At 42.1% G+C, this 25,098-nt stretch overlaps 4 protein-coding genes across 4 annotated transcripts in view; 2 read left to right on the forward strand and 2 right to left on the reverse strand.

Annotated features, from left to right (window-relative positions):
- The window catches only part of LOC129180250 (UDP-glucuronosyltransferase 3A1-like), a 9,927-nt gene extending 5,596 nt beyond the window's left edge, over nt 1–4,331 (forward strand). Inside the window, exons 6-11 of the mRNA XM_054774522.1 lie at nt 126–334; nt 405–550; nt 631–716; nt 1,679–1,898; nt 1,968–2,215; nt 4,080–4,331. Of these exons, the coding sequence (XP_054630497.1) occupies nt 126–334; nt 405–550; nt 631–716; nt 1,679–1,898; nt 1,968–2,215; nt 4,080–4,153 (983 nt within the window). The 3' untranslated portion in view covers nt 4,154–4,331. The remainder of the gene's footprint in view (nt 1–125; nt 335–404; nt 551–630; nt 717–1,678; nt 1,899–1,967; nt 2,216–4,079) is intronic.
- Nucleotides 4,332–7,155: 2,824 nt separating this feature from the next.
- pdxp (pyridoxal (pyridoxine, vitamin B6) phosphatase) lies at nt 7,156–12,402 on the forward strand. The gene is made up of 2 exons (XM_054774277.1): nt 7,156–7,947; nt 10,951–12,402. The coding sequence occupies exons 1-2, from the start codon at nt 7,350–7,352 to the stop codon at nt 11,295–11,297; spliced, it is 945 nt and encodes a 314-aa protein (XP_054630252.1). The 5' UTR covers nt 7,156–7,349; the 3' UTR covers nt 11,298–12,402.
- A 43-nt stretch (nt 12,403–12,445) lies between these two features.
- Nucleotides 12,446–15,400, reverse strand: mrps36 (mitochondrial ribosomal protein S36). Its single transcript, XM_054774278.1, has 4 exons — nt 15,296–15,400; nt 13,331–13,394; nt 12,899–13,098; nt 12,446–12,829 (listed from the first exon to the last, which is right to left on the reverse strand). Exons 1-4 carry the CDS (start codon nt 15,347–15,349, stop codon nt 12,812–12,814), a joined length of 336 nt encoding a protein of 111 aa, XP_054630253.1. The 5' UTR covers nt 15,350–15,400; the 3' UTR covers nt 12,446–12,811.
- Nucleotides 15,401–16,853: 1,453 nt separating this feature from the next.
- LOC129180139 (betaine--homocysteine S-methyltransferase 1-like) lies at nt 16,854–19,972 on the reverse strand. The gene is made up of 8 exons (XM_054774275.1): nt 19,858–19,972; nt 19,160–19,292; nt 18,919–19,031; nt 18,644–18,835; nt 18,422–18,569; nt 17,693–17,875; nt 17,392–17,620; nt 16,854–17,311 (listed from the first exon to the last, which is right to left on the reverse strand). Exons 1-8 carry the CDS (start codon nt 19,873–19,875, stop codon nt 17,134–17,136), a joined length of 1,194 nt encoding a protein of 397 aa, XP_054630250.1. The 5' UTR covers nt 19,876–19,972; the 3' UTR covers nt 16,854–17,133.
- Nucleotides 19,973–25,098: the final 5,126 nt, after the last annotated feature.

Consider the following 25,098-nt stretch of genomic DNA (forward strand, 5'->3'; position numbering starts at 1 on the left):
GGTTCCACTTCCAGTCACATCTGTTGTTGAATGATTCTGTGCTGTCCTACAAAAGTATACTGTTACAATTGGTTTTTATACACAACAGTAATGGTGCCTTCAAATGTTCCACTCCCCATGCAAAGGCCAGCAAATAGTCTGGTCCATGTTCAAGGACGTAGCTGACCGCCACCTTGACTCAGGCTCTCCCCCTGGTGGTCTGCACGAGTTCCACCAAAAAGCTGAGCTGTGGGCCTTCAACACTGACTTCTCCCTGGAGTTCCCCCAGCCTCTTCCGCCTTACACTGTGCTGGTGGGGGGTCTCCTCAATATGGTGGCCCAGCCTCTGGATCAGGTGCCTGCTCTTGATAAGCGCTCCTAATGTGTAACTTGATTATTTTAACAAGGTCTACCTTCTGTTGAAGGATCTTGACTTGTGGGTCTCCGGCTTTGGAGAGGCGGGTTTCATTGTTGTGACTCTGGGATCAATGGTCTCCTCCGTGTCTGTGGACCGACTTCTGGTGGAGCTGGTGGACGGCTTCTCCATGATCCCTCAGGGCGTCATCTGGCGGTATAAGCGCGTAGTCATAGCCAATCAGTCTAACGCTAATAGGCAACATACGTACATTCTTAAGCCTGGTTTGTTTGCAGGTACGACCATGAGTGTTGGCCACCCCACCTGAGCAAACCTTCCAATCTTCACCTTGTGGACTGGCTGCCGCTCAATGACTTACTAGGTTTTTATTCATGCATCGCAGTTTATCATATGTGTACATACTGTCTGGTGTACAGTACATGTAGTCACGCCACTGTCATTAGGACATTAGAGTAGAGTAGAACTACTTTGCATCATACTGAGAGTTTTTTCTACTACAATGCAGTGTATTGTAAATGAATACCTTTTAAATTACTTTTAGTTTGATTGTTTTGGACTCAGTTTATATTCACAAAATGGGTAAAAACCTAGTTAAAAATGATCTAGTACTGTAATATGCTTTTGAATAGCTCTGTAAGATGTAAAATAAATCAATACTGTATTTTAAACATGCTGTAAAAGACAGCAACACCAAACTACTCTGAGATGATTCTACCCACATTCTACCCAGATGTGTAAATACTTTTATCGTATAAAATTTCACCAAAAGATTCAAGTGCTTGTCAAGTTACCTGTCACTGTACGATGAAAAACATGTCTCCAAATTTGATATGCGGAAATCAACAAAAATGTATTTGGTTTTTGTATGGAAAAAAAAATGGCAGAATGTGGAGATGCATGCTTTTCATTGGACAGTTATGATACAGTATGTGGCTTTTGCAAAAGTAGTGCAAGTGTACCTAATGAAGTGGCCAGCGTGTGTGTGTGGGTGTGTGTGTGGGTGTGTGTGTGTGTGTGTGTGTGAATGACTGGGGCCAATTAAGACCACATATGTTTTGTTTCATGTCAGTAAAATGAGGTATAATATTAGTAAATAATTCACTAATGTTGTAACACTATTGATTTTAGAGTAGAACTGCATACTCGGTGACTAAATTATACTTAAATTTTTAGTACCTCTGACAGTGTCAATCAAAAACTGAGCATTATTATCTTTGTAAAGGCAGAACTTTTGATACAGACTACACCAATGTCGCTTCAAAGGCCGCTTTAGATTTGTTTTGTCCAATGAAACATTCCTGTGATGTAACTCTTCCCTCCCAGGACATAAAAACATGCGTCTCTTCATCACCCATGGAGGTCAGAACAGTCTTCTCCAGGCAGTGTACCATGCTGTTCCTGTGTTGGGCATCCCTCTGTTTGGAGATCAGTTTGACAACATAGTGAGGGCTCAAGCAAAGGGTTTGGGCCTCTCCATCAGCCCCACAGAGATCACTAGCAAGCTGCTTAGCTCCACCATTCAAGCAATCATACAGGACGCCAGGTGGGTGGACAGTCATGGATGATATGTGTGATGCATGTAGAGATGTCTCACTACTGTCCCTTTTTCTAGCTTCAAGTCTGCAGCCTTGTCCCTCAGCAGCATCCACAGATCACATCCCGTCCCCCCTGCACTCCGACTGGTGCAGTGGGTGGAGCACATCCTGCACAGCGGAGGTGGAGCTCACCTAAGGCCGTCCTCGCTGCAGCAGCCATGGTACCAGAGATACCTGCTGGACCTGCTTCTTCTTCTCTTCATCAGCCTTGCCGTGCCAGTCCTTCTCTGCTGGCTTTTCTGCAAGAGCAAGAAGACAAGCAAAGGTGACAGCAAGAAAATTCAATAGTAGCACGCTTAGGTTGATACCTCACTTCTATGCTTATTATGTGTGAAGATGTGGAAAGTCAGTGTTTAATAAATGAATAAGACACTCCTAAACATATTTCTTACAGTCATTGCACCCCACCTGACTGCACATCAATCACAGTAGTAGTAAACACACCAAGCACACATCAGTAATGACATACTGGACATTTAGTTTGAAGGAATGCTGTATATCACTTGTGAAACTTAGAGGATTAGACGCCTTCTTCAAGGAGACGTAGGGTGTGAGAGTACATTGGTGGAGCTTTAGCAGGACTTCCAGTTAAGTGAGAGAGCAGTCGGCGAACCCGGTGTCTTCCACCGCTGAGAAAGGCTGGTCATCTCATCCGATGAATTCAGTCATTTTTTGGGTTATTAGCTTAGCCTTCTGACTTTCACGGACATGCGGGCGGGTGCAGTACACATGGCTGCTTTAGCTGCCGTTTGACTGATGATCACGCCGTCGAAAACTCACCATACTTCAAATGCCGTATTAAATGACAGCTTTTCAACGTGCTACCCCCACAAGATAGTTTTCGTGGCATATGTTGGTAGTTAAGTTCCACACGGCAGACATATTTTTTTGTTTTGGCACACCTGCGCACTGTGATGGACAGTGGGAGGCGCACGATGCCCAAGACACTACACTGCATCCTGGAATGGATGCCTGCAATAGTGCTAGCCACAGGTGATCGGCGTTGAAGGGCATTTATCGGCATATGCCGATCACATGATTTTTCACAAAAATCAGCTGATTCTGAACGGTGGCCGATGGATCAGAGCATCCCTAGTTTTAAGTAACATTTTAATATTCCCAACTGTACAAGTGTAAAAAGTTATGCACTGTTAACACAGTATATACTAGATGTAAAGCAGGGGACACATAATGAAAAATGAAAGGATGCAAGGGCCACTTTGAAATTTTGTAAAGGAACACGTAGATATGCTAAGAAGTTAGATATATTTCAAGAAAAAACTGCATCTCAGCTTTGTGATATCGGTGAAAAAGCCTATTATTAGTATCAACTTTGCTCTTTTTTCACATTTTTGCTGGGTTTTTTTATTTAGCAAATATTTCAAAATTCTTCTTGTATTATTATAACTTTATTCATATAATATTTTGATTTTACTCCCATATTGTAACTTTTTCTCGAGCTAATTTATGAAAAATTCCGACTATATTGTGTTTTGTTTATCATATTATGACTAACGAAAAAAAAAATTGTAATTTTTTTAAATCTTTAATATTTCAACTCTGTGCTACTAAAATGGCATTATTTGTCCTCATATTATGTTATTCTTGTAAAATTATGATTTCTTTCATTAAATTACAACTTTATTCTCATTATTTATTCTCATTTTTTTATTTTTTATTTTCTTCTCATAATTGGCTTTAGTCCCATAATATTTTGACTTTATTACATTACTATATACATTAAAGTATAATTTTTTTGCAACGTAATTTTCCAAAAAATTCCAACTTTATTTGTTGTTTTGTTTGTTTTTCATAATGTTACAACTGTAAAACAATGCCTTTCTTTTAATATTTCAACTTCTTGCTCCTAAAATGTTATTTTTCCTGATAATGTTACATTATAAAATTATGACTTTTTCTCATTACATTCTGACTTTTTTTCTTAATAGTTTGACTTTAATATTTGAATATAGAATATTTGACTAAAATCACTGCTGATATTTCCATTTTTGCCACAGGCCGCACTTTGGACACCCCTGATGTAACGTAATAGAAATACAAATAATCTGTTCTTGGTTCCAACTGTGGCCATCTCAAAACCTTGATCACCCCTTGTGCTTTTTTTGTAGGCCACATTGTCCCACACCTCCATGCTGCTTCATTAACAGCCCCCAGTCTGTGGCGCTGGTATGTGCACATATGAGCGTATTGTATGCGCTTTTATGGAAAAGGGGGGGGTGAGTCTTGTGGCCTACAGGTTCTTCGGTTGGTACCCACACCTCCAAGCTTCAACTGTGACCCCTACACCCTCCCGTTTGTCACCACAGTCTGCTTCCCACCCCTAAACAAGGCACAACAATGTTCACGGTCAGCGGTCAGAGCATTAAAAAGGTCTTGGAGCGGACCCCCACACCACCACCCCTCTGCTTTCTCTGCCCTTCTTCCCACCCCTTACATCTGTGTTGGGGGTTTTGGTTGTGGGAGGAAAAGATAAATTAGCCAGCAAAGAATGACCAATTAGAACGGCATGTTCTTTCCCCCCCCCCCCCCCCCCCCCACTCTATTCAGCTGTCCAATCCTTCATGCCATCTCTTCCTTTCATTTGTCTTTTTTGTGTCTGGCGGTTGCAGGTGCCAGTATGTCTTCCTCGGCTTCGCACGCAATCTAAGGGCAAAGCGGCCAAAGCGTAATAATATAACGCAAGTGGGGGGAGACAGGGGGGAAAAAGATGGAACGGCAATGAAGCAGAAGAGGAATGAAAGCAAACAAATTAGACGAGAGGAGGGGAAGAACCTGACAAGCAGTTGGGACAAAATGTGGAAAGAAAGAAAACAATACAACACACTAAATTCTGCATTTGCTTGTACATGGCCACGTGCTGCATACTGGATGTGATACATGCACTGCAACATAATAAAGTAGTGGAGTTGGTCCATGCATGTCAATAAATGATTTAAACATAATGTATTTTCCAATTAAAGCCGATAACAGAATACACATACTGTATAATATTACAATATTTACTAATTGATATGGCCCGAACCTGTCGAAATGCAATTCGGTTTTGAGGATTAATGTATCTGAAATGTTTGTATGGTCCTATGGTCGTAAGTGAGGTTTAAGTTCGAGAAAGAAAACTAAACATGAAGTATTAAAGACACAGCACATTAAATTAGTTACTGTACTGGGTTTCGAATCCTCGATTGTCGGCAGGATAAAGCGCCATCTAGTGGTTCAATTTAGCACTGCAATCAGCCATTCAGTTCTTTTGTTCAAATTGTATTTTTTCTCAGTGCCCAGTTATTTACAGTTTCCCCCCCGGGGGGCACTATATAATATACTACAAGCTATACTATTCATACATTTCTTCAAGGTTGGCAGGTCTGCTAGTGACTATAGTCCCAGCAACCTATACAGTGGTTTGTACAGATAATGACATAAATACAAGTTGTCAATAGTATGTGTAATTTGCAAGTTAAACCTTAATATTTCAGCAACGGAAGGGCATTTGTGCTAAAATACATTTCTATTTGTAAGTATTTTATATGTCTCTAATATAATTTCATTTTATTTTTTTTCTACATCTCTGGCGTTCTTGAGTACCACTAAAGGGAACCAGTTTGAAAATCAATACACAGTAGATACTCGCATATTGACGGATCCTTTTCTCTGCTGTAAATTGTACATATTTATGGTAACGTGGTTTGATTGGACTATGCAGTGGAAATAGAGTGCTGCAGCTATGAATCCAGCAGAGAGCTGCCTCAGAAGTGAATTCACTCGATATTTTCCAGCACAGAAGATGCTGTGACAAAAGGTGATGCTGATGTTTGTAAGTATAATACTGTATACTCTATGCCTGTAATTGCTTCTTAATTGAAGTGTTTAATAACAGAGGCACGAGGTTTCAAATGCGGGCATTTTGAGGAATTTTTACGCGTGCATCCATTACACGTTTTTCACCATTCGCGGGGGGTCTTGGACCGTAACCCACAGAGGGAATCTACTCTATTGAAAGAGATCAATTCAACCGACTGAAATCCAACCAATAAATGACATCAGACACGACGAGTTCAGTTCAAAATTTGAGGCCGACTCATATTTTTGCAGCAGTTTCTTAAAAACACCAAGGCACCTGACACAAAAAGATCCTTGCAGCATTTTTGCAGTAGTCTTTGGAGACACAGGGGCCTCACTGTTCTATAGAGTACCTTTGATCAGCGTTTTTTGCAGTAGGTCTTTAAAAACAGCAGAGTGTTCCTGTCATACAGAGGATCTTTTACGTGCATTTTTGCAGTAGTTGCTTAAAAACAGCAGTGTGTTCCTGTCATACAGAGGATCTTTCACGTGCATTTTTGCAGTGGGTCCTTAACACCAGCAGAGCGTTCCTGTCATTGAGGATCTTTCATGTGCACTTTTGCAGGAGGTCCTTAAAAACAGCAGAGCACTCCTGGATAGAAAAAATTATTAAACCACCCTTGTTTCTTCAATTTCTTGTTCATTTTAATGCCTGATACAACTAAAGGTACCTTTGTTTGGACAAATATAACAATGACAATGACAAAAACAGCACAGAAGAGTTACATTTTTTGGCAGTACAATGCTATAGCTATTCATGTAAGAACTTAGTGATTTTGGTTGTTATCCAGAAAACCATGGAGCTAGAGCTAGATATCAGCTAGATATCAGCTCTTAAATGAAACTCTTATGAGCTATATTTGTTATCTTCATTATATTTGTCCAAACAAGTACCTTTAGTTGTACCAGGCATTAAAATTGATCAATAAACTGAAGAAACAAGTGTGGTCTAATTATTTTTTCCATGACTGTATATTAAGATTTTCAGGAACTAACTATTTTAAGGTATGGCAGAGCCTTACATTGATTACATAAGAAAATTAAGAATACCAGGGAAAAGAGAAGTCTGACCCCTAAGCTTTCTTAAAATTTGACCCTCAGAGCAATTTAGTCGAATAGCCCTGACCAAAAGCAATGTTTTTCTGCATCTCTTAAACTAGTAAAACAGCACATCATTAGAAGGTATCAAAATAATAATGATTCGTTTTTATATATTACATTATAATTTCATAATCATTATTTTAATATTTGAAACTAATGTGCTCTTATTGTGAAGGTCTGCCGCTTATTTTGAAAGGACTTAGCTGTTTAAGGACAACGCTGATTGGTCACAGAAACGCTGAGGTGTGATTGGGCAGCATTTGGTAAAATGGGCGTCGCTAAACGTCAAGGTTTCGTTCTGTAGCTAGTGTATAAAAGACAATCAAGGTCCTCCCTTATATGACATATTGGCAATGGCGTCTGTAACACACTAATGACCAGAGTTATAACATGGCGACACGTTGACAGGTGAAACGGAGGAGCCCGAGGACAGAGCGGCGATGGCGGGCACCTTTGGCCTCAAAGGCTGCCAGCAAATTCGCGGTCCGCAGCTACGACATCTTCTGGAGGCCAAGGAGTTCTTCCTGTTCGACTGCGACGGGGTCATCTGGCACGGCGAGAAGGCTATCACGGGCGCGGCCAAGGTAGTCAAGTCGCTCATGAGACAGGGCAAAAATGTCGTGTTCGTCACCAACAACTCCACCAGGCCCAGGGAGAAATACGTCCACAAGTTCTACCGGCTGGGCTTCACCGACGTCGTGCTGGAGCAAATCTTCAGCTCGTCCTACTGCTCGGCCCTCTACCTGCGGGACGTGATCAAGCTCCGAGGCCGGGTCTTCGTCATCGGCTGCGACGGGCTTCGCGACGAGCTCCAGGAGGCGGGAATCCCCTGTGTGGAGGAGGCGGACGAACCAGACGCCACCATTTACAACTGCGCCCTGGCCCCGGACGTCAAGGCGGTACTGGTGGGCCACGACGACCAACTGACTTTCCTAAAACTGGCCAAGGCCTCATGCTACCTGAAGGACCCGGACTGCTTGTTCCTGGCCACCGACAACGACCCTTGGCACCCGCTGTCGAGCGGAAGGATACTCCCAGGTATGTTGGAGGTGCTTCGGTAACTCTGCCTCGTGCCTACATTAATATTTTATGGTCTAATTTGTCTACAATTAACTCCATATTATGTAATTGCCCACATTAGGACAATTGCTAATACGATATTATCCTCTAGGGGACTGTCATTCGCATACTCACGTACACTCGCTGGCCACTTAATGAGGTAGATCTGCATCATCCAATAAAACTGGTGCAATGCAGTTCTACACCAATACCAAGTACAACAATAAACATTGTGTTCACAATACAGTCAGAAGGCAGTGTAATGTTTGTTTATTGTTGTTCGTGGCACTTAAATAAGCCAACCACAAACAACCTTGTCGTTTGAATGAAATGTGTGTTGAATGGCTGGTTATGGGGCCCCCTTGCCAAAGGGACCCACCACTAATTAGATATGGTAATAATCCTAGATGACGATGGTCGCGCAGACCAACACTTAATACACTTTTCTCAGACAGGCTTTAACATTTTCTCACATTTCTCTCTCTTTTTTTTTTTTTTTTTTAACACGCTAAGTTCAAACCTTCTTTTGCATTTTAATGATCAACCTACGAGGTTAGACACTAAGTGACTCACGTGTATTTCACTCCTCTGACCATGCCTCTATGTCCTGGTGCCCCTCCGCTGAAGCACATTTGTATCCTTGTTAAAACATATTGCTGCTGTATCCTCGTCGTCCTCCTCCAACCGAAGGTTCATTTACAGTATTCCATAATGGCTCCCTACAGCCACGTAACGTCTACCTTCCTTCAGCATCTCCACAAGTCCAACTTTTTGTGCATTGGTTAGCATCTTCCTCTGCCTTTTGGGTGCAGAATGTTTTGTCAACATTGTGGGTTTTGCTGGGGAGAAAACGTGCAAACCTACAGAGATCAGAGCAGCACTGCAAGCAGTTTGCTAGTGAGCAGACAACAGGAAACATGGCAGTTCGGTGGAGATTGATTGACAGTGGTCTACAGCCAGTCAGGACGCAGAAGATAATGTGCGCGTTCTGCCTTAGCACATAAGGACACAGAACACAATGCGATGGTTCTCCCTTAACCAATCAGGACGCACAAGACAATGCCCGTCCACACACTGAAAGAAAAAAGCACTGAAATAGCACGACAAAAACCCCATGAAACAGCAAGTCCAGGAAAGGTGAACCGCGATGGAGCGAAGGAACACTGTAACTCAAGCAGAGCAGTAAAGAACTTTTATTCATGAAGAATTTTTATTCACAATCCCATTTTGGGAACCTTGGTTGTACAGCATTAAAGCTGCTGTATGTCACCCATTCAAGATTACATTTTTAAACACCATCATCAGCGGCTAGCATATGTTAGCATTAGTGATTTAACAGAACCAATGGAACAAAAATGTCTATTTTTCCAAAATTACCCGTAAAACTGTATAAAAAAAAAAAAAAATTGGCCTATACAGTCAATATTTAGTTGCTAAACATAGCCAAATTGTTTTCATTAGCTGACAACAAACAACTAGTGCGCGTGTTACAGTAGGGCATAGCTTACGTACTCAAAGTAGGAAGAGGGTGGGTGCAGTACGTTCGAAAGCTACTGATGTTTAGGCAGCAACATAAAGCAGCTTTAATAATTTATGGGAGAATGTCATAACCGAGAAATGACATACCATGAGGACTGCCAGGGCAAGGAAGCCCTTAACTTAATCCACATGCATCACTATAAGCAGAACCATGTTTTTTTCCCCCCAACCAATGAAGGATAATTACAGCAATGAAACAGTGACTATGAAATGTAATGACACAAAAGTATGCTGTTGTGCTCGTATTTACTTTTAATAAGTCTAGTTTGACATAATTGTAAAAAATCGTATTTTTATTAATTTTTATTTTTATAAAATGTACATGGGGAAAAAAAATCTGGTGTTTCAATTGTTGAATTTCAGAATATTTGCGTGAGTGCTCTATAAAGCTTTGATGTTCCACAAGGGTTTTTATACTTGTCTGACCTTATCATTGGAATCTGATTGTTGTATGGTACATATTCCGGTATCAATTTGGCGATATCTGGTGGGAAACAGGATCTCATCCCCGACCCGGAGATGGCACTCCACCCTTTTCCGGCGAGAACCATGGACTCTGACTTGGAGGTCGTGGATGAGATCCTGCCCCAAGTGGAGGAGTGTAGCTATCTCGAGGTCTTGTTCAAGAGTGAGGGAAGGATGGAACGTGAGATCGACAGGCGGATTGGTGCGGCGTCTGCAGTGATGCAGACTCTGCATCGGTTTGTTGTGGTGAAGAGAAAGCTGAGCCGAAGGCCAAAGCTCTCAATTTACCGGTCGATCTACGTTCCTACCCTCACCTATGGTCATGAGCTTTGGGTAGTGACCAAAAGGACAAGATCGCGGTACAAGCAGATGTAATGAGTTTTCTCCATAGGGTGGCTGGGCTCTCCCTTAGAGATAAGGAGAAGCACTATCATCCGGGAGAGACTCGGAGTAGAACCACTACTCCTCTGCATTGAGAGGAGCCAGATGAGGTGGCTTGGACATCTTGTCTGGATGCCTCCCGGACTCCTCCCTGGGGAGGTGTTCAGGGCAAGTCTGACCGGTAGAAGGCCTCGGGGGAAGACCCAGTACACGTTGGAGAGACTGTCTCCCAACTGGCTTGGGAACGCCTCAGGATCCGCCGGGAGGAGCTGAACGAAGTGGCCGGGGAGAGGGAAGTCTGGGCCTCCCTGCTTAGGCTGCTGCCCCCGCGATCCGATCTCAGATGAGCGGTAGAATGGGATACATTGTGTTGTCTTTGTAATGGCAGAATGGTTGCAGCTCCTAATGTTGTGGTCCTGTAACCTTCAGCATTTGAATAAACATCACAACTACATTTATTGGGTCTCCACAAGAACCAAGTATAGTTTTTTGCAAACCAGTGACTCAGCTGACCGACCCACTTGGCGAACCGATATTTGGTGGAAATTTTCAGTTTCATCCAAGCTGGTGTTTCTCTTTCCACCCCTCTTTCGTCAGGTTCCGGCTCACTCATGGCAGCCCTGGAGGTGGCCTCTGGTCGCAAGGCCACCGTGATCGGCAAACCCAGCCGCTTCATGTTCGAGTGCATCTCCAGCCAATTCCGGGGGGTGGACCCGGCCCAGTGCCTAATGGTGGGCGACCGCCTGGAAACTGACATGCTGTTCGGTTCCAACTGCGGCTTGGACACCATGCTTACCCTCACCGGGGTGTCACAGATGGAGGAGGCCCACCAGTACAGGAATAGTGAGGTGTCGTCCAATCACAGCCTGGTACCGGACTATGTGGTGGACACCATTGCTGACTTCTTGCCTGCTTTTGAGGAACTGGATGAAGAAAGCAATTGATGGCTTCTATTAGATTGCAAGTGCGGCACAATGCCATTCAGTCAGCTTTCAGTAATTCCAAGCATACCTCAGTGTTTTAAGTGTTGTGCCCAATTGTGATTGAACTGTTCAAGTGTTAAATGTTATTGCACTTTCTTGTTCATGAGCTTTTGCGTGTTTGATACTGTCTTTGGATGAGGTATTTTGTAAAAGTGTGAACTGAGCTATAAGGCAGATACGAACAGACTGATTCTTATAACACATTCTATAATGTGTATATATTACGAAAAAAACCCACCATTCGACAATCTGTCTGTCACACCTGCGCTATATGTGCCAATATTCAAAGTATTGTATTTCCTCATATAGTGGCCCGGAGAGTTTCTCACCTGCAGAGTTTCAGGCATCTGTGAGGAGTAAGGCTAAAGACCATGTTATACAATGTATACATTTATTTTCCAACAGTATTGGAAGGGTATTGTCCAAAATGTATCCTTGATGCTGGGATTTAGACTTTTTTTTTTTTTGGAAACCTTTCTGGTAGCATGCAGTTTTGTGTCAAAGGAGGTGTTTTAGCCAGATTGGAGTGTGGCTCCAAGAAGCCACTTTTCCAATGTAAAAGATGCCATATATCACAACAATGTAACATTTAGTGGGACTGGAGGACATAAACGGTAGCAACACTAGCATAGATAGCTATGTGAGCTACAGTGCTAACATTGCACCCACATTTTCACAGTATCATGCTACGTTAGCCTAATTACTGAAGAAAACACAATGGTCAAGCTCTCACATCTGTAACTGACTTGACTGCTCGTTGGCAGAGCTCCAGCCTTTATTTTAAGATGTGTAGTGAAGCCTGCTTCTTTACAAAGCTGTCCTTTTAGTGGTGGGCATATAGTATTTAAATGGACAACACACCCAGCAATTACTTGCATCAGTGTCTATTTGAGCAGAGGCTACTATCTGATGAAATACTGTTTTTATTCATATATGTAATGAGCAATTTGAGTTTTTTGTCAGAAAGGCTGTCACATTGATGGTGAAAGATCATAATCACCCGAGTGAATATCAGTGTTAGCATAGCGAGCATGTTGGCAACAATAAATAAGTGCATTTAATGCCATGTATGCTGTTTGTTTTGTGTACATCAGAAGACCACAACAAAATAAGAGTATTGCTTTAATGATCCAGCATTAAACAAACACCAGCTGACTCAGCATTGAGCGATGCTGTTCATGATAATTACAGGCCATGTTAGGAAAAATGCTTGTGTTTGCTTAAGTATCATAGGGAAAAGTCCAATTTTGCAACAGAACCTAAGCTAAAGCAGCAGTTTTGGGCTAGATAGCTTGTCAAGATGCAAAGTTAAGACAAGATAACGTCCACTGAATGCAATAGAAATGTCCTTTAAAACACATCTGATAACAATAAACATATGTACATTATAAGAGGATTTGTGTAATTTTATTTTACTTTGTGCCAAAAGACGATCTCCATAGATAAGGACTTTCGTTGCAGTCATTAAATTGTCATCAGTCTGGTCCACCACGCTGAAACAAGAAAACATGCATTATGAAAAAAAAAAATCACTGTTATATTATGTGCAACACCATTTTTACCTGAATGTAGTCCATCTCTTCCACTGCCATGGGTCTCCGGCGGTACCTTGCAGGAAGTACTTGTATGGAGGCCAAGGTGTCAGGTATTCCGGCAATGGGGGTCAATGGTACGTGACTTCTGGGTATTTGAGGTGGTGATGGTGAAGTGGGAGTGGTGTGTTGCTGGAAGTCGACTGCTAGTGTTTTTAATGCTTGTTGGGCTGGAGTAGCACGAAAATGAAAGAGGGGAGTCAATTAAAGATAAACTTGACTCACTGGATACTTCACTAGGTAGCCCTGCACAGTATTCATATGTAATACAAGTCAGTCAAAGAAGGCCGTATTTTAGGATACAGCTCTTGTAGTTGATCTCATTAGATTGTGCAGGTGTGTATAGCCGTCTGACTGGTGAGAATAACTAAGAAAAGAAGATCATCAACACATCCAACTCACCGTTTGGTTTAGGGATTCCTTGCCTTTTTGGAAACTTAATCATAGGCGCATGAGGCCGCACAGCCTGAGAGAAAAAAAACAAAAACATAATATAGTCATCCATTTTCTACAAATGAAAAACAGGACACAGGTAAACAACCATTCACCAGAGGGGTGTACAGTACTGTGAAGTGAGTTTAGTGCATTAGCGAGGTCTGAGTCCAAAGCCAGGCTGCGCGTATTACGAAGGTGGCTCTCTAATAAAGCAGCTACAGGTATATCACCACAGTAACTTAGGCTAAAGTCATAACCTGCTTTGGACCAGGTTACGTCCAGACTTTAAGCTATAGACTTTCGTCTATAAAAACCGGCACTATGACAAGGTTGGCTTTTTCAAGATTGCACTGATCCACTACCATTCTGTGATGAAATTCTCACAAAGACATTTTCAACCGAGGGAATACGCTACATTTGCTCACTTTTTGAGCGGAGCGTCAGCCCGTTAGTCTTCTTATATTACAATATTTGCTGGAGGAATGAGCACTCTGAGGCATTAATCAACTGAAACAAATCATTTCTTTATTCTAACAAAAAGAAAAAAGCTCATCACAAAAACATGTAAACACTGCCATCTAGTGGTCACCACAAGGTACCGCAAGTGAACTATATCACAACATATGAAAACAATATAGACAAGAGGGACAGCAAATGTGAGTATTTACTCTGCAAGTCGATTTCGGTGTGCGCCCCTAAATGTTCTGCTTGCGCTCCTAACCTTTTAAGTTAGGGGCCACTATGCTCCTCGTAATTGTTTTTCTTCATGATGTTTCACCTCTCATCCACATCCTGCTCCTGTTGCTCAACTCCTCAGCTACAACATGTACTGAAAACCTTTAGACACTTTTTGTTCAAATAATTTTTGAATTTGTGGATAAAAATGTATTGCTTCTGAGCAGGAAGAGGGCGGGATATAATGCTTGCAACACTTTAGAGAGCGCCCTCTTGACAGCCACGTAATTGTTGCAAATAGGCCATTGAAAATATAAAATATTTAAAAATGTTTAGGTGAAAAATGTCATTGAGTGGTGATAGTGGTTCCCTCAGCCAAACCAGTTGATAACCACTGATTTAGAAGATCTAGCCTTTTTTGCAGTATTCTTTAAAAACAGCAGAGCACTTTTGTCGTATAGAGGATCTTTGACTAGCCTTTCTTTCCAGTTTTTGTCTTCCGGTGGATCCCTAATAACAGCGATGCAGTTCTGTTACATAGCAGATCTTTGAATAGAGTTTTTAGTGTTGATTCCACAAAACAGCAAAGCACTCTTGTTCTCTAGATGATCTTTTGTAGTACGTCCTTAAAGCACTCCTGTCATATAGAGGAATTTTGACGAGTGGAACTTTGTTGTACGTCCCTAAAAACTGCAAAGCACTCCTGTCAGCGGATCTTTGACGAGTGTAATTGTTTCTTGGTCTTAATTTGTGACTTTAGTTACAACTAAGTTATGGCAGATAGCAATTGGATTTGTATAATTGTGATGTATTTAAGTTATTTACATGTATTATTGTTTTAATGGTTACATAAAATGCAATACATTTCAACAAATAGAGGCCTCCATTCTCCATCCGTTGAGTAAGTACACTATTAATATACTGTATAGTTCACAAGACTGAGGAGTGCTAAGCTAGTAGCTTCCCGACTGAGCACGTCCAATAGTAGTCAGCAGCATTAACAAGACACCAAAATGTAAGTTTAAACGTATACAACTCAAATGATTAAAAAGGCTGTACTGTTATTGTATTAACGTAGACTGTTGTTGCGTTTAAACAAGGACACTTTAGCAAGGGCACGACCGCAAGAGGCCCCGTCACGTCAAATCCATTTTAACGTAAACATAAACAGCGACATTTTCATGGATTATGAATTAATGTAAAGCAAAGACATATATATGCGTATTGAGTAAGTATGTTGTCAAGAGAAGACGTTACCTGAATAACTCTAGCGGTGGGAGCTGCCATTTTGGAGCTGACTTTGCCCCCCATGCCGACCGCTGGACTTTTACGTCCGGGTTAAATCCTCTGATTAGAACGATACCGCAAGATGGCGCTGCAAGACGCGGCAATGGCCTATAAAGGTTGACGTTGCCTAAATAGATGAACGACATTAGTAGGGGAAGGGAGTACAATAATACGACGTTATTTTAAGTAAATATACATTTCGCATTTTGTTAACTGATACTGTCCTGCTGGGTCAAATACTCATCACATGATACCTTGTTAATTTTGTCAAATGAAATACTTCAATCCGCTACGAAACCAAACATTTGTAAGTCCCCTTGTGCTCCAAGAGGATTCATTATACGTAAAAATGTTAAATGCCACCCATGACGTCTGTCAAAATGAATTTTGTATTTTTACTGCATTTTTGTTTTCCAAATCCTCACGTGAAACATATATTTTACACATCACACATTCAATATGCGAACAATGATGGATTAATATATGGTCAGTATTTCGTATTTAATATTTGACTAGATAGTTATTTAAAAGCACTGTATTTTGCGGAGTTTTCTAAACGCTGTTGTATTAGAGAACCTCTTTCCTCTAACAGGGTCTTTGTAGGTCAATGATGGAGCACACTGCCATCCACTGGGCTGGAATATGCATACTGTAACTAGTCTCAAAAACCTTGTGTTGTCAGTTGTTTGTTGTCCATTATTATTTCTTATATGTAATTATGCATTACAGTATATCAGGGGGGCCGCACAGTGGTCTAGTGGTTAGCATGTTGGCCAATACAGGAACAGGCTTTTCTCCGGGCACTCCGGCTTCCTCCCACATTCCCAAAAACATGCAGGTGAGGTTAATTGGCGACTCTAAATTGCCCATAGGTATGACTGTGAGTGTGAATGGTTGTTTGTCTATATGTGCCCTGCGATTGGCTGGCGACCAGTCCAGGGTGTACCCCGCCTGTCGCCCGAAGTCAGCTGGGATAGGCTCCAGCATGCCCTGGGCTCCAGCATGCCCCCGCGACCCTAATGAGGATGAAGTGGTATCGAAAATGGATGGATGGATGGAGTATATCAGGGCAATTTAGGTAAATGATGGATGATATGCTCCTTAGCATTTTTTAGAATGCTAAGGAGCATGAGGAACAAACCAAATGCCTAATGTAGTCCTCAATAAGACAAGAACTGAAGCAATATTTTGATAGTAGTCAAAGATCATCTATAATATAGAAGATCTTATATCATCTCAGATCATTAGAGTTTATACAACATAAACTCTTTTCTGTATTTAAAGACCTACTGCAAAAACAGTGGTCAAAGGTCATCTTTATGGCAAGAGTGTTGACAGTCATCTGCTAAAGTCACTCCCAGCATTTGAACTGGACTCGCAGGACCGCCAAAAATGCTCCACAAGCTGTGAGTTGAGTAGCCCTGCATTATATAATGATATAATATTGTCTGAATGTTATTGTCAATCATTTCATGGTTCTTTCCAACATACAATTGCATTGCACAGCAACAGTCAAGACAAATTCACATTTCCTTAGGTCTCATTTTATTTTACAAACTGGTCCTGTGTTATTGAAAATAAAGGGTCCCGATCTTCTATAGGGACCGGCTCCAAACCTGAGTGCCAGTGTGGCTTCATACAGCAGCTTACAATCAACACATGCAACAATGCCATTTTTGAGTGAGGGTCAGGGCCCCTGAGAGGTCAACAGGGCGGAGACGTTTGCACAGTTTAGTGCATGTGTGGTAGTCCACGGCTGTTTACAAGAATCTGTCAGGTCTGAGGTAAAGGTGGGGCGATTAGTTGACTCAATGGCTCTTTGAGCGCTCAAACAGCTCCTTGAGTTGCTGCTGAGAGGTGGCTTCTTTCTGCTGCATGAGCGCAGAGTGGCCTTTGGTGATACCCCAGCCATCTGGGGAGGACATGGAGGGACACTGTGGACGACCAGAAGCTGGCTTCAGGTTCTCCCAGTAGTCACGGCGGGCTCTAAATCATACAAACAAACAGCAATTAGTGTCTTCTTAATAAAAGATACTTACAGTGTAGGATAAAAAGAGGCCTCTCACCTTGCTCTGACCCAGGGTTTTGTGTGCATCTCCAGACCAGCGCCCCACATGCCATGTTTCTGCGAACCAGGGGGCAACATTCCCCTCTCCACTGCCAGTTCCTCTGCCACAGCCCTGATGTGGTATGGCTCAAATCCGCAGCAGCCGCCAATGAAGCGGATGCCAGCATTGTAGGCCTCCCTGGCGTACTGGTGCATGTCCCAGCGGGTCAGGATCCTGGGCTCCAGACCTAGCAGTGCATTTCTAGTTAGCTGCTTCTGGCATATTTTTTTTTGGTTTTTTCCTTTGTTTTTATTATTACCGAAGGGGAATTCCGGCAGGTCGATGAATCCCTGGCAGTTGCAGTCTGGGGTGTGGAAGGCCAGGGGCTGCACCATGTAGTGAGCCTTCAGACCGGCCTTATCCACGGCCTCCTTCATCATCTTGACAGCCTTCACACAGGTCAGAGGGTCAAAGTGGCAGTTGACACCCACGATCTGGGCACCTACGCAAGCAGACAGCAGCGGTGTGAACTTAAAGGGAAGGCAACACGTACGACATTTGCAGGCCATCAAAAAAATCTCTGGAGAACCTTTTGACTGAGCGATTAGCCTCAGACAGCAGCCTGCTAACCAACAAACAATGCAAAACACAAATATAACACTTCACAAATTGTTCACTTTTGTTTTGAGGAATTTTGTTTCTGCTGTTTGAGTCACGATCAAACCAGCCCGTCTGCCCCAGAGTAAAAAAAATAGTACAGTGTTGTCCTAAATGGTCCTCTGTGAACCAGAAGAAACCTGCTAAAGAACATACAAATACTTCGCCCTGCAATTTCATCACTTTAGCCAAATGAATTTGCTTTGTTTTTGTCGTGGAAGTCAGAATGCATATGGTATGGCCCAGATTTCTTGCGTCAGCCTCCATAAAAATAAAGTGACACTTGCGGGTTAACTTGTTGTCAACCTTAACAGAGGTCTTTGTATTATTGTGTTCCCTTCTAGAGTCATGTTTGTGTGTAAGTGTGTAAAGTGTAAGTTAATGCACCAACCAGCTTTGACCAGCCTGACAGCGCACTCTCCAGCCGAGACACCGTGCATGTCGCCCTCTGGTCCGATGCACAAAGAAGCAGCCACAGGCTTTCCTGTACCCTTCAGCACCTCCACGGCCCACACAGCCTCCTCAACGTGCTCAAAGTACTGCAGGAGGGAAAACACGAGACATGAGAATGAAACAAAAACACACAAAGGCACACATTAAGATTCACACGTACCTCAGCAATCAGAAAGTCCACGTTCTTCTTGATGAACACGTCCAGTTGCCTTTTGAAGATGGCCTTCACTTCGGTCTCACTCTTGCAGCTCAGGTAGGATGGCGTCTGAGACACGCCTCCTGCCACCAAAGCGTCGCCCTCGTTGGCAACCTCGCGGGCCAGATCGCAGGCGGCCTCGTTTATTTGGGTGCCCTGAAGGGTTGGAGAACATACAGGTGACGGCTCTGCACAGTGCTTGTGCGGTGACATGGAATCGGTTTTGTTTTCATGCCCACCGTCAGCTTCAGGCTCTGGCCCCTGTTCTCCAGCTTGTCGTCACTGGCGTAGAAGGTAAAGGTCTGCATGACATTGGCCCCTGCCCTCAGAAACTCTCTGTGCAGCTGGCGCACTGAAAGAGCAAACAAGATTGCGTTATAGAAGACAGACAAAACAGCAAAAAAAAGGACATGATATATTCACTTCATTAGGTACATAATCTAATGCGATTTAATACAACAGCTGTAACATGCACCTCACCTGCTTCAGGGTGCTCAGCGGCGGCCTCGGGGGTCCAGGGACCCGCCTTCACGTAGCCTCTCTTCTCCAGAGCAAAGACGAAGCCACCATCGCCAATCACAACCTCGCCAGCGTTGAGACGCTCCAAGATTCCCTGAGAGAAAAGAACTTAGTTATTGGAGAAGAAAAAACAAACCACAAGACCTACTTTTACATTTAAAAATAACCCAGCCAGGTTTAGTGGCGGTCAAAGTTGAGCCACTGAGGTCAAAGTTTTTTATTGCAGGTTTTTTCTTTTGAATGCAAATGTGATACTTGGAATGAATACTAATACATTCCTATGCACCGGACCCTGACGCAGCATGGCTGGATATTATTCAGAAGACATCATTTTCTATCAAGTCCCATGGTTGACAAAAAAGCAACACTTTTGACACTTCTGGATCTTTCCCTCTGCAAAATACTCTCGCTCAACAACACAAATGACATTTCATGGTCAATTAGTAGCATTTTCGTCAGCCTTGTGATAGCATTAATAGCAAACCTAATTTAATATTCAACACCCATAGAACCACGGGTATTATAGGATGAGAAAAGGCATTGTTCTCAATATTTAATTTGATATTCACATTGGCTGCATTTCATGTGCTATAAGAAATATTTATGTGTGAATTCCAAACACTCTACATAGTATGTCTTTCAAATGTCCCACTGCTTACCTTCTTTACCGGTGCCATATTCCCAGAGCTGCGTGGACCCCTGACTGCTCAGACTTTGGCAGGTTGAAACAGACAGTCAAATTGGCCAAAGCACCTCTTTAAATCCACCCCAAGCATGGGAGGGGTCTAAACCAGAGACACTCTGATTGGCAAAGCCGAGTTACACAACAAGTTGCACCCCCTTCACCTTTAGAGATGAATGACTGCGTTGTTAAGTGTGCGTTACTAGTTTAGTCCGGGATTTATTCCTTTTGTTTGTTTGTTTGTTTGTCTGTGTATGTATCCCAGTTTAAGCGTGAGTGATTACTCTTACATATGCTGACCAGACACATTGATAACAACAACAGTGAGTTTTGAGTGATCATTTCCCACTTGATTAGTGTGTGCACTCAATAGATAACAGTCTGAATAGTCTTGTAGAACCTTAAACTAGATGGTGAATTATTAAGCATTGTGTCTGTTTTCACCATTTTGTCATGATAGTGCAGCCGCTGTCTTCAAAAGTTCAGCAGTTACACAAAAAGCTGTACCCCAAATTGGATTTAAACAAAAATCTAAATCTTTTCAAGAACATTTGAGTTACAATTGGCAAAAACATAGAACCTTCCCAGGAGTGGCCGGCCAACCAAAATTACCCCATGAGAAATGACGACCCCTCCAAGAGGTCACAAAAGACCCCACAACAACATCCAAAGAACTGCAGGCCCCACTTGCCTCAGTTAAGGTCAGTGTTTATGACTCCACCATAAACACACTGGACAAAAACAACTTGCATGGCCGAGTTCCAAGACGAAAACCACTGCTGAACAAAAAGAACATTAAGGCTTGCCTCAATTTTGCTACAAAACATCTTTGTGATCCCCAAGACCTTTGGAAAAATACTGTGTGAAAATGTGATTTTCCCCCTAAACCTAATGACTGGTTGGGTCGCCCTTAGCAGCAACAACTGCAGTCAAGCATTTGCGAAAACTTGCAATGAGTCTCTTACAGCGCTGTGGAGGAATTTTGGTCCACTCATCTTTGCAGAATTGTTGCAATTCAGTCACAGTGGTGGGTTTTCAAGCATGAATCACATTTTTAAGGTCATGCCACAGCATCTCAATAGGATTCAGGTCAGGACTTTGACTAGACCACTCCAAAGTCTTCATTTTGTTTTTCTTCAACCAATTAGAGGTGGACTTGCTGGTGTGTTTTGGATCATTGACCTACTGCAGAACCTGAGTTCATTTCAGCTTGAGGTCACGAACAGATGGCCGGACATTCTCCTTCAGGATGGTCAACTCCGGTTTCCTCCCACATTCCAAAAACATGCATGTTAGGTTAATTGGCGACTCTAAATTGTCCATAGGTATGAATGTGAGTGTGAATGGTTGTTTGTCTATATGTGCCCTGCCATTGGCTGGCGACCAGTCCAGGGTGTACCCCGCCTCTCGGCCAAAGTCGGCTGGGATAGGCTCCAGCATACCCCCGCAACCCTAATTAGGATAAGCGGCATAGAAAATATATGGATGGATGTTGCAATCTACTTATTTAATTTTTACTACGTGACGCTCTTCTGCTAGAGGCCCTGCATTCACCCATTGAGACAAGGAGACTGTATCATTAATGCAGTTCTTCTATGGAACAAACGCACCAAGGTGCTGAAACCAATGAGTGAATCCTCTTACTTCCTGTTTGGAGGCAAGAGACAAGGAAAACAGACACGTACTGTATGCACATGGCAGTATATTGAGGGCGACAAAATCATCAAGTTCATTTTCATTCATTGTGTGATTAATGAATGAATTGATTATTGTCCCAGGCCTACTGCCCACGAGACATTTTTTTCTGAACGAGAAATCTAGTCAGGTTTTAATCTCGCAAGATTTTGTGACACCCCTACTTGATGGGCACTTTTGCATGCTTTGGCAGACAACACGAGAGTTAAAACATGCACGTATCGTGTTTATAAGTGTTTTTATGGCAGAAAAAAAAATGCAGCGCTGGTTCAAAGGTGCAAAGATAAAGGACGCACTTACCCTAGAGCCCTGTGTGACCGCTTTGCAACACAGCACGTTACTCAATGACACTGGAAGATGTCAACAATAGGCACTTAGTGAGCACTTCATTAGGTACACCTGCACTATCTATTTATAGTGAGATCCAATGCAAGAGCGGCATCAATATGTAGTCATTTAACAATAAGTCTGTTATTGTGTTGCAGGTTGCTGCTACGTGTGAGGTTCAGAATATTAGGAACACCCCACATTATGATGTAGTTGCAGTGCGGCCATACACCACTTCAAACAACAATAATAAACATGTTAAATGAATTCAAACTGAGCATTTTTAATGTTGTGGCCACTGAGTGTTCACAATAAACTGTACCTAATCCTCACGGGCGCCATGTCTTCCTCCATGTGCAGCAACGGCAAACTGTTTCGGCAGAACTGTTCAAGGTTAATTAATGTAAGGTTAATTCTTTTCCATTTTTTATACTCTCTGGGATGAATAATGGGAGTTTTTTTCCTTCCCCTGTCCTGCCCAGCCTTTAAGGCAGGTAGAATTGTTGATCTAAATGCCTAAACTAAATAATGGCAGGTTTTTGACTACATGCCAATTGTCACAATCTGTGCATGAAGTTGCAGCCCCACCAAGGGATCTGTCAGTTAAATGGTTACTGCGGCAACAATCCAGATTTTAATTATTTACTCCAATTACTGTCTTTTTCCTCCTTCACAATTAACAAATTCACAAGAGTCATTGTTTTGGAGGTTTGAGCAGGTCGTACAGTAGAACCTCTATGTCCAAAACAGCTTTCCATGGAAAATAATGGAAATAGAAATAATCTGTTCCAGGGTCAGTGTTGCAATAACACAACATTTAACAAATCAATCAAAAGCTGACATTCTTAACTATTATACAAATGTAATAAGACGTTAACAATAAACAACAAAATACATGAAAGCCCACAATTTTTACTTTATGCTTCACTGATAATGTTTTTCATCAAGCCTTGTGATTTCGTACTTTGTTTGGCAGTCCTTGAACGCACCGCAATTGTGCTGACTGGTTACACCATGGCTGCGATTCCATCTGTTCGAAGATCATCTCACCTTATTAATCATTGGTCGTGAGCGCATTTTGAACATTTTATACTTTGAAGGCGTTTAATAAGTGTTTGAGGCATATTTAGGACTTAAACCTGGATTGTGTCGTGAGTGAACAATGGCAATTGAAGAGAGAAGGAGAGACTTTCTGGAGATTAATCGAGTCAAATAATTACAACAGTCACTCTTATTGCAAATGTTCATCCGAAATCGGAAGAAAATGTCAACGTCAAGCTAGCAGCAGGGTTTGGAGAGGGGTGAGCGAGCCGTGTGTCAAAAAGATACACTTTTATGGCCATTTTTACTTGCGGTTTTTCACCATTTGCTGGTGGTCTCGGAATGTAACCCCAGCAAAAAGCAATCTAATGTACACCACTCTAGTCCGAGCTTGTCACTGACCTAAAAAGCGGGTCAACAATGGACTAGCAACTTGCATCATTCTGCACTATTTAACACGCCGGCTGTCGATCATTACATTTATTAGTTATCTAGTAACTGCTCTTATTTGTACACACACACACACACACACACACACACACACACACACACACACACACACACACACACACACAGCAGAGTGCTGCTGTGTTCTGTTAGCTCTGGGTTGATCCAGTTTGAGGGAGATTAGAGGTCCAACCCCTGCCCCACTAGACAACACACACACACACACATACACACACATACAGACATTTTATCAAAAGAGTCAAAGTGCACAAAAACGCCTCAGTTCACCAGAGGATTTCATCAGTGGTTACACTGTTTAAATGTAAACATGTGCATTGTTACTGTAAAATTCTAGTTGTGTTAAAATTTAAGTAAGCAGGCTTCAAACTCTAAAAACTACTGTACTCTCTACATATCACACAGGCCACCAATTCATTTGTGCTGGAACTGGAATAATTCATGTGGAAGAAATTATTTGAGCTTTTTAGCAGAAATCGCAATGTGGACCAGCAGAATTTCTTGTGTCATTTTTTTTTTCCCGCTCATGTGACATGTTTGCATGGCCACTTGTTGCCGGGCAAAGTTCATAGGGCTCCATCGTAACTGCCCCGAAAAGACATGACCCTCAAAATACAACACTTTTATTTCATTTCCCTCTCTTTAATATGAAATAAATATTACAAATATTGACAAAAAGCGCATGATTTTAGGTACATTAGACTAGACAGATGAAATGTATACATTTATATGGAAACATGCAGAAAACATTTAGCGTTTATATTTACTGCCGGACACTTTTGCTTCTCATTTGCACATGATATTGTGTTTATATTGTGCACTTTTAGTTCCTGTTTGTTGTGTGTGCAAGTAAACAGGCTATAGTTTGTGACCTTTAGTATCCGTGCAATTAACAAACACATCACATATATAGTAGTATGTGAATTGCAATACGTTTTGTTCTCTCTGGTTGTGGTGGTTCATCCCATGTCTCCTAGCAAAGAAGGCTCCTGTGGTTGTCAAGTGTGTTGTCCCGTAGCAGCTGGGTGTGACAGCACGTGTCCCTCATGTGCGCGTAAAGCGGCGTCTCGGCATGTTTGTATGTGGCAAGTATGTGTAACTTTAGAGGCCACTATGATGTTTCAAGGGTCACAGCGGCGTAGAGATGGGCCTCACGAGGTGAAGCGCCGCTCTGTTGCTAGAGGAACTTCACATTTGGCTCCAATGTTCTGCAGCAGCTCGTATTAAATCACATGAACTGACCCCATGTTTCACGTAATACAAGACAATCAGCATTTTTTCCCCCTCCTTGGGCTCATAAACTTCACTGAGAGTTTTTACAAGCAAACTTTGGTGAAAGTACAACACTTTTATGTACATATAACCTATGTCTATCCTCTGCTCTTTTGCTCAACTAGCTATTCTATATAGGCTGGGATGTACAAAAGGTTGATTAAGGTCACACTGAATTGATAAAATGGCAAAAAAAATAGCGTTTTTGTCAAACTTATAATCAAGTGTAACTTGCGAACATCCTCAACGGTAATGTTCAACTTTTATTACAAATTGTTCTCATATTATTACAGTTATATTCTTGCAACAACGTTACGACATTGCTCTCATAAAACTATGACTTTATTGTCATAAAATCTCAGTTTTATTCTGCATATATTATGACTTTGTCATCTGATTTGTTTTCATAATATTATTA

This window comes from Dunckerocampus dactyliophorus, chromosome 4 (genome assembly GCF_027744805.1).
Source record: "Dunckerocampus dactyliophorus isolate RoL2022-P2 chromosome 4, RoL_Ddac_1.1, whole genome shotgun sequence".
Taxonomy (NCBI): Eukaryota; Metazoa; Chordata; class Actinopteri; order Syngnathiformes; family Syngnathidae; genus Dunckerocampus; species Dunckerocampus dactyliophorus.

What these genes read in the sequence shown, in the direction of transcription:
- pdxp (XM_054774277.1), top strand. Translation starts at nt 7,350, where the DNA reads ATGGCGGGCACCTTTGGCCTCAAAGGCTGCCAGCAAATTCGCGGTCCG. An exon ending in GAGCGGAAGGATACTCCCAG is followed by an intron (nt 7,948 to 10,950) that starts GTATGTTGGAGG and finishes CTCTTTCGTCAG; the next exon opens with GTTCCGGCTCACTCATGGCA.
- mrps36 (XM_054774278.1), bottom strand. Translation starts at nt 15,349, where the DNA reads ATGGGGGGCAAAGTCAGCTCCAAAATGGCAGCTCCCACCGCTAGAGTT. An exon ending in CCACCGCTAGAGTTATTCAG is followed by an intron (nt 13,395 to 15,295) that starts GTAACGTCTTCT and finishes TTTTTCTCTCAG; the next exon opens with GCTGTGCGGCCTCATGCGCC. An exon ending in AGGAATCCCTAAACCAAACG is followed by an intron (nt 13,099 to 13,330) that starts GTGAGTTGGATG and finishes GTGCTACTCCAG; the next exon opens with CCCAACAAGCATTAAAAACA.
- LOC129180139 (XM_054774275.1), bottom strand. An exon ending in TGGACTTTCTGATTGCTGAG is followed by an intron (nt 18,570 to 18,643) that starts GTACGTGTGAAT and finishes TCCCTCCTGCAG; the next exon opens with TACTTTGAGCACGTTGAGGA. An exon ending in CCTGCCGGAATTCCCCTTCG is followed by an intron (nt 17,621 to 17,692) that starts GTAATAATAAAA and finishes ATGCACTGCTAG; the next exon opens with GTCTGGAGCCCAGGATCCTG.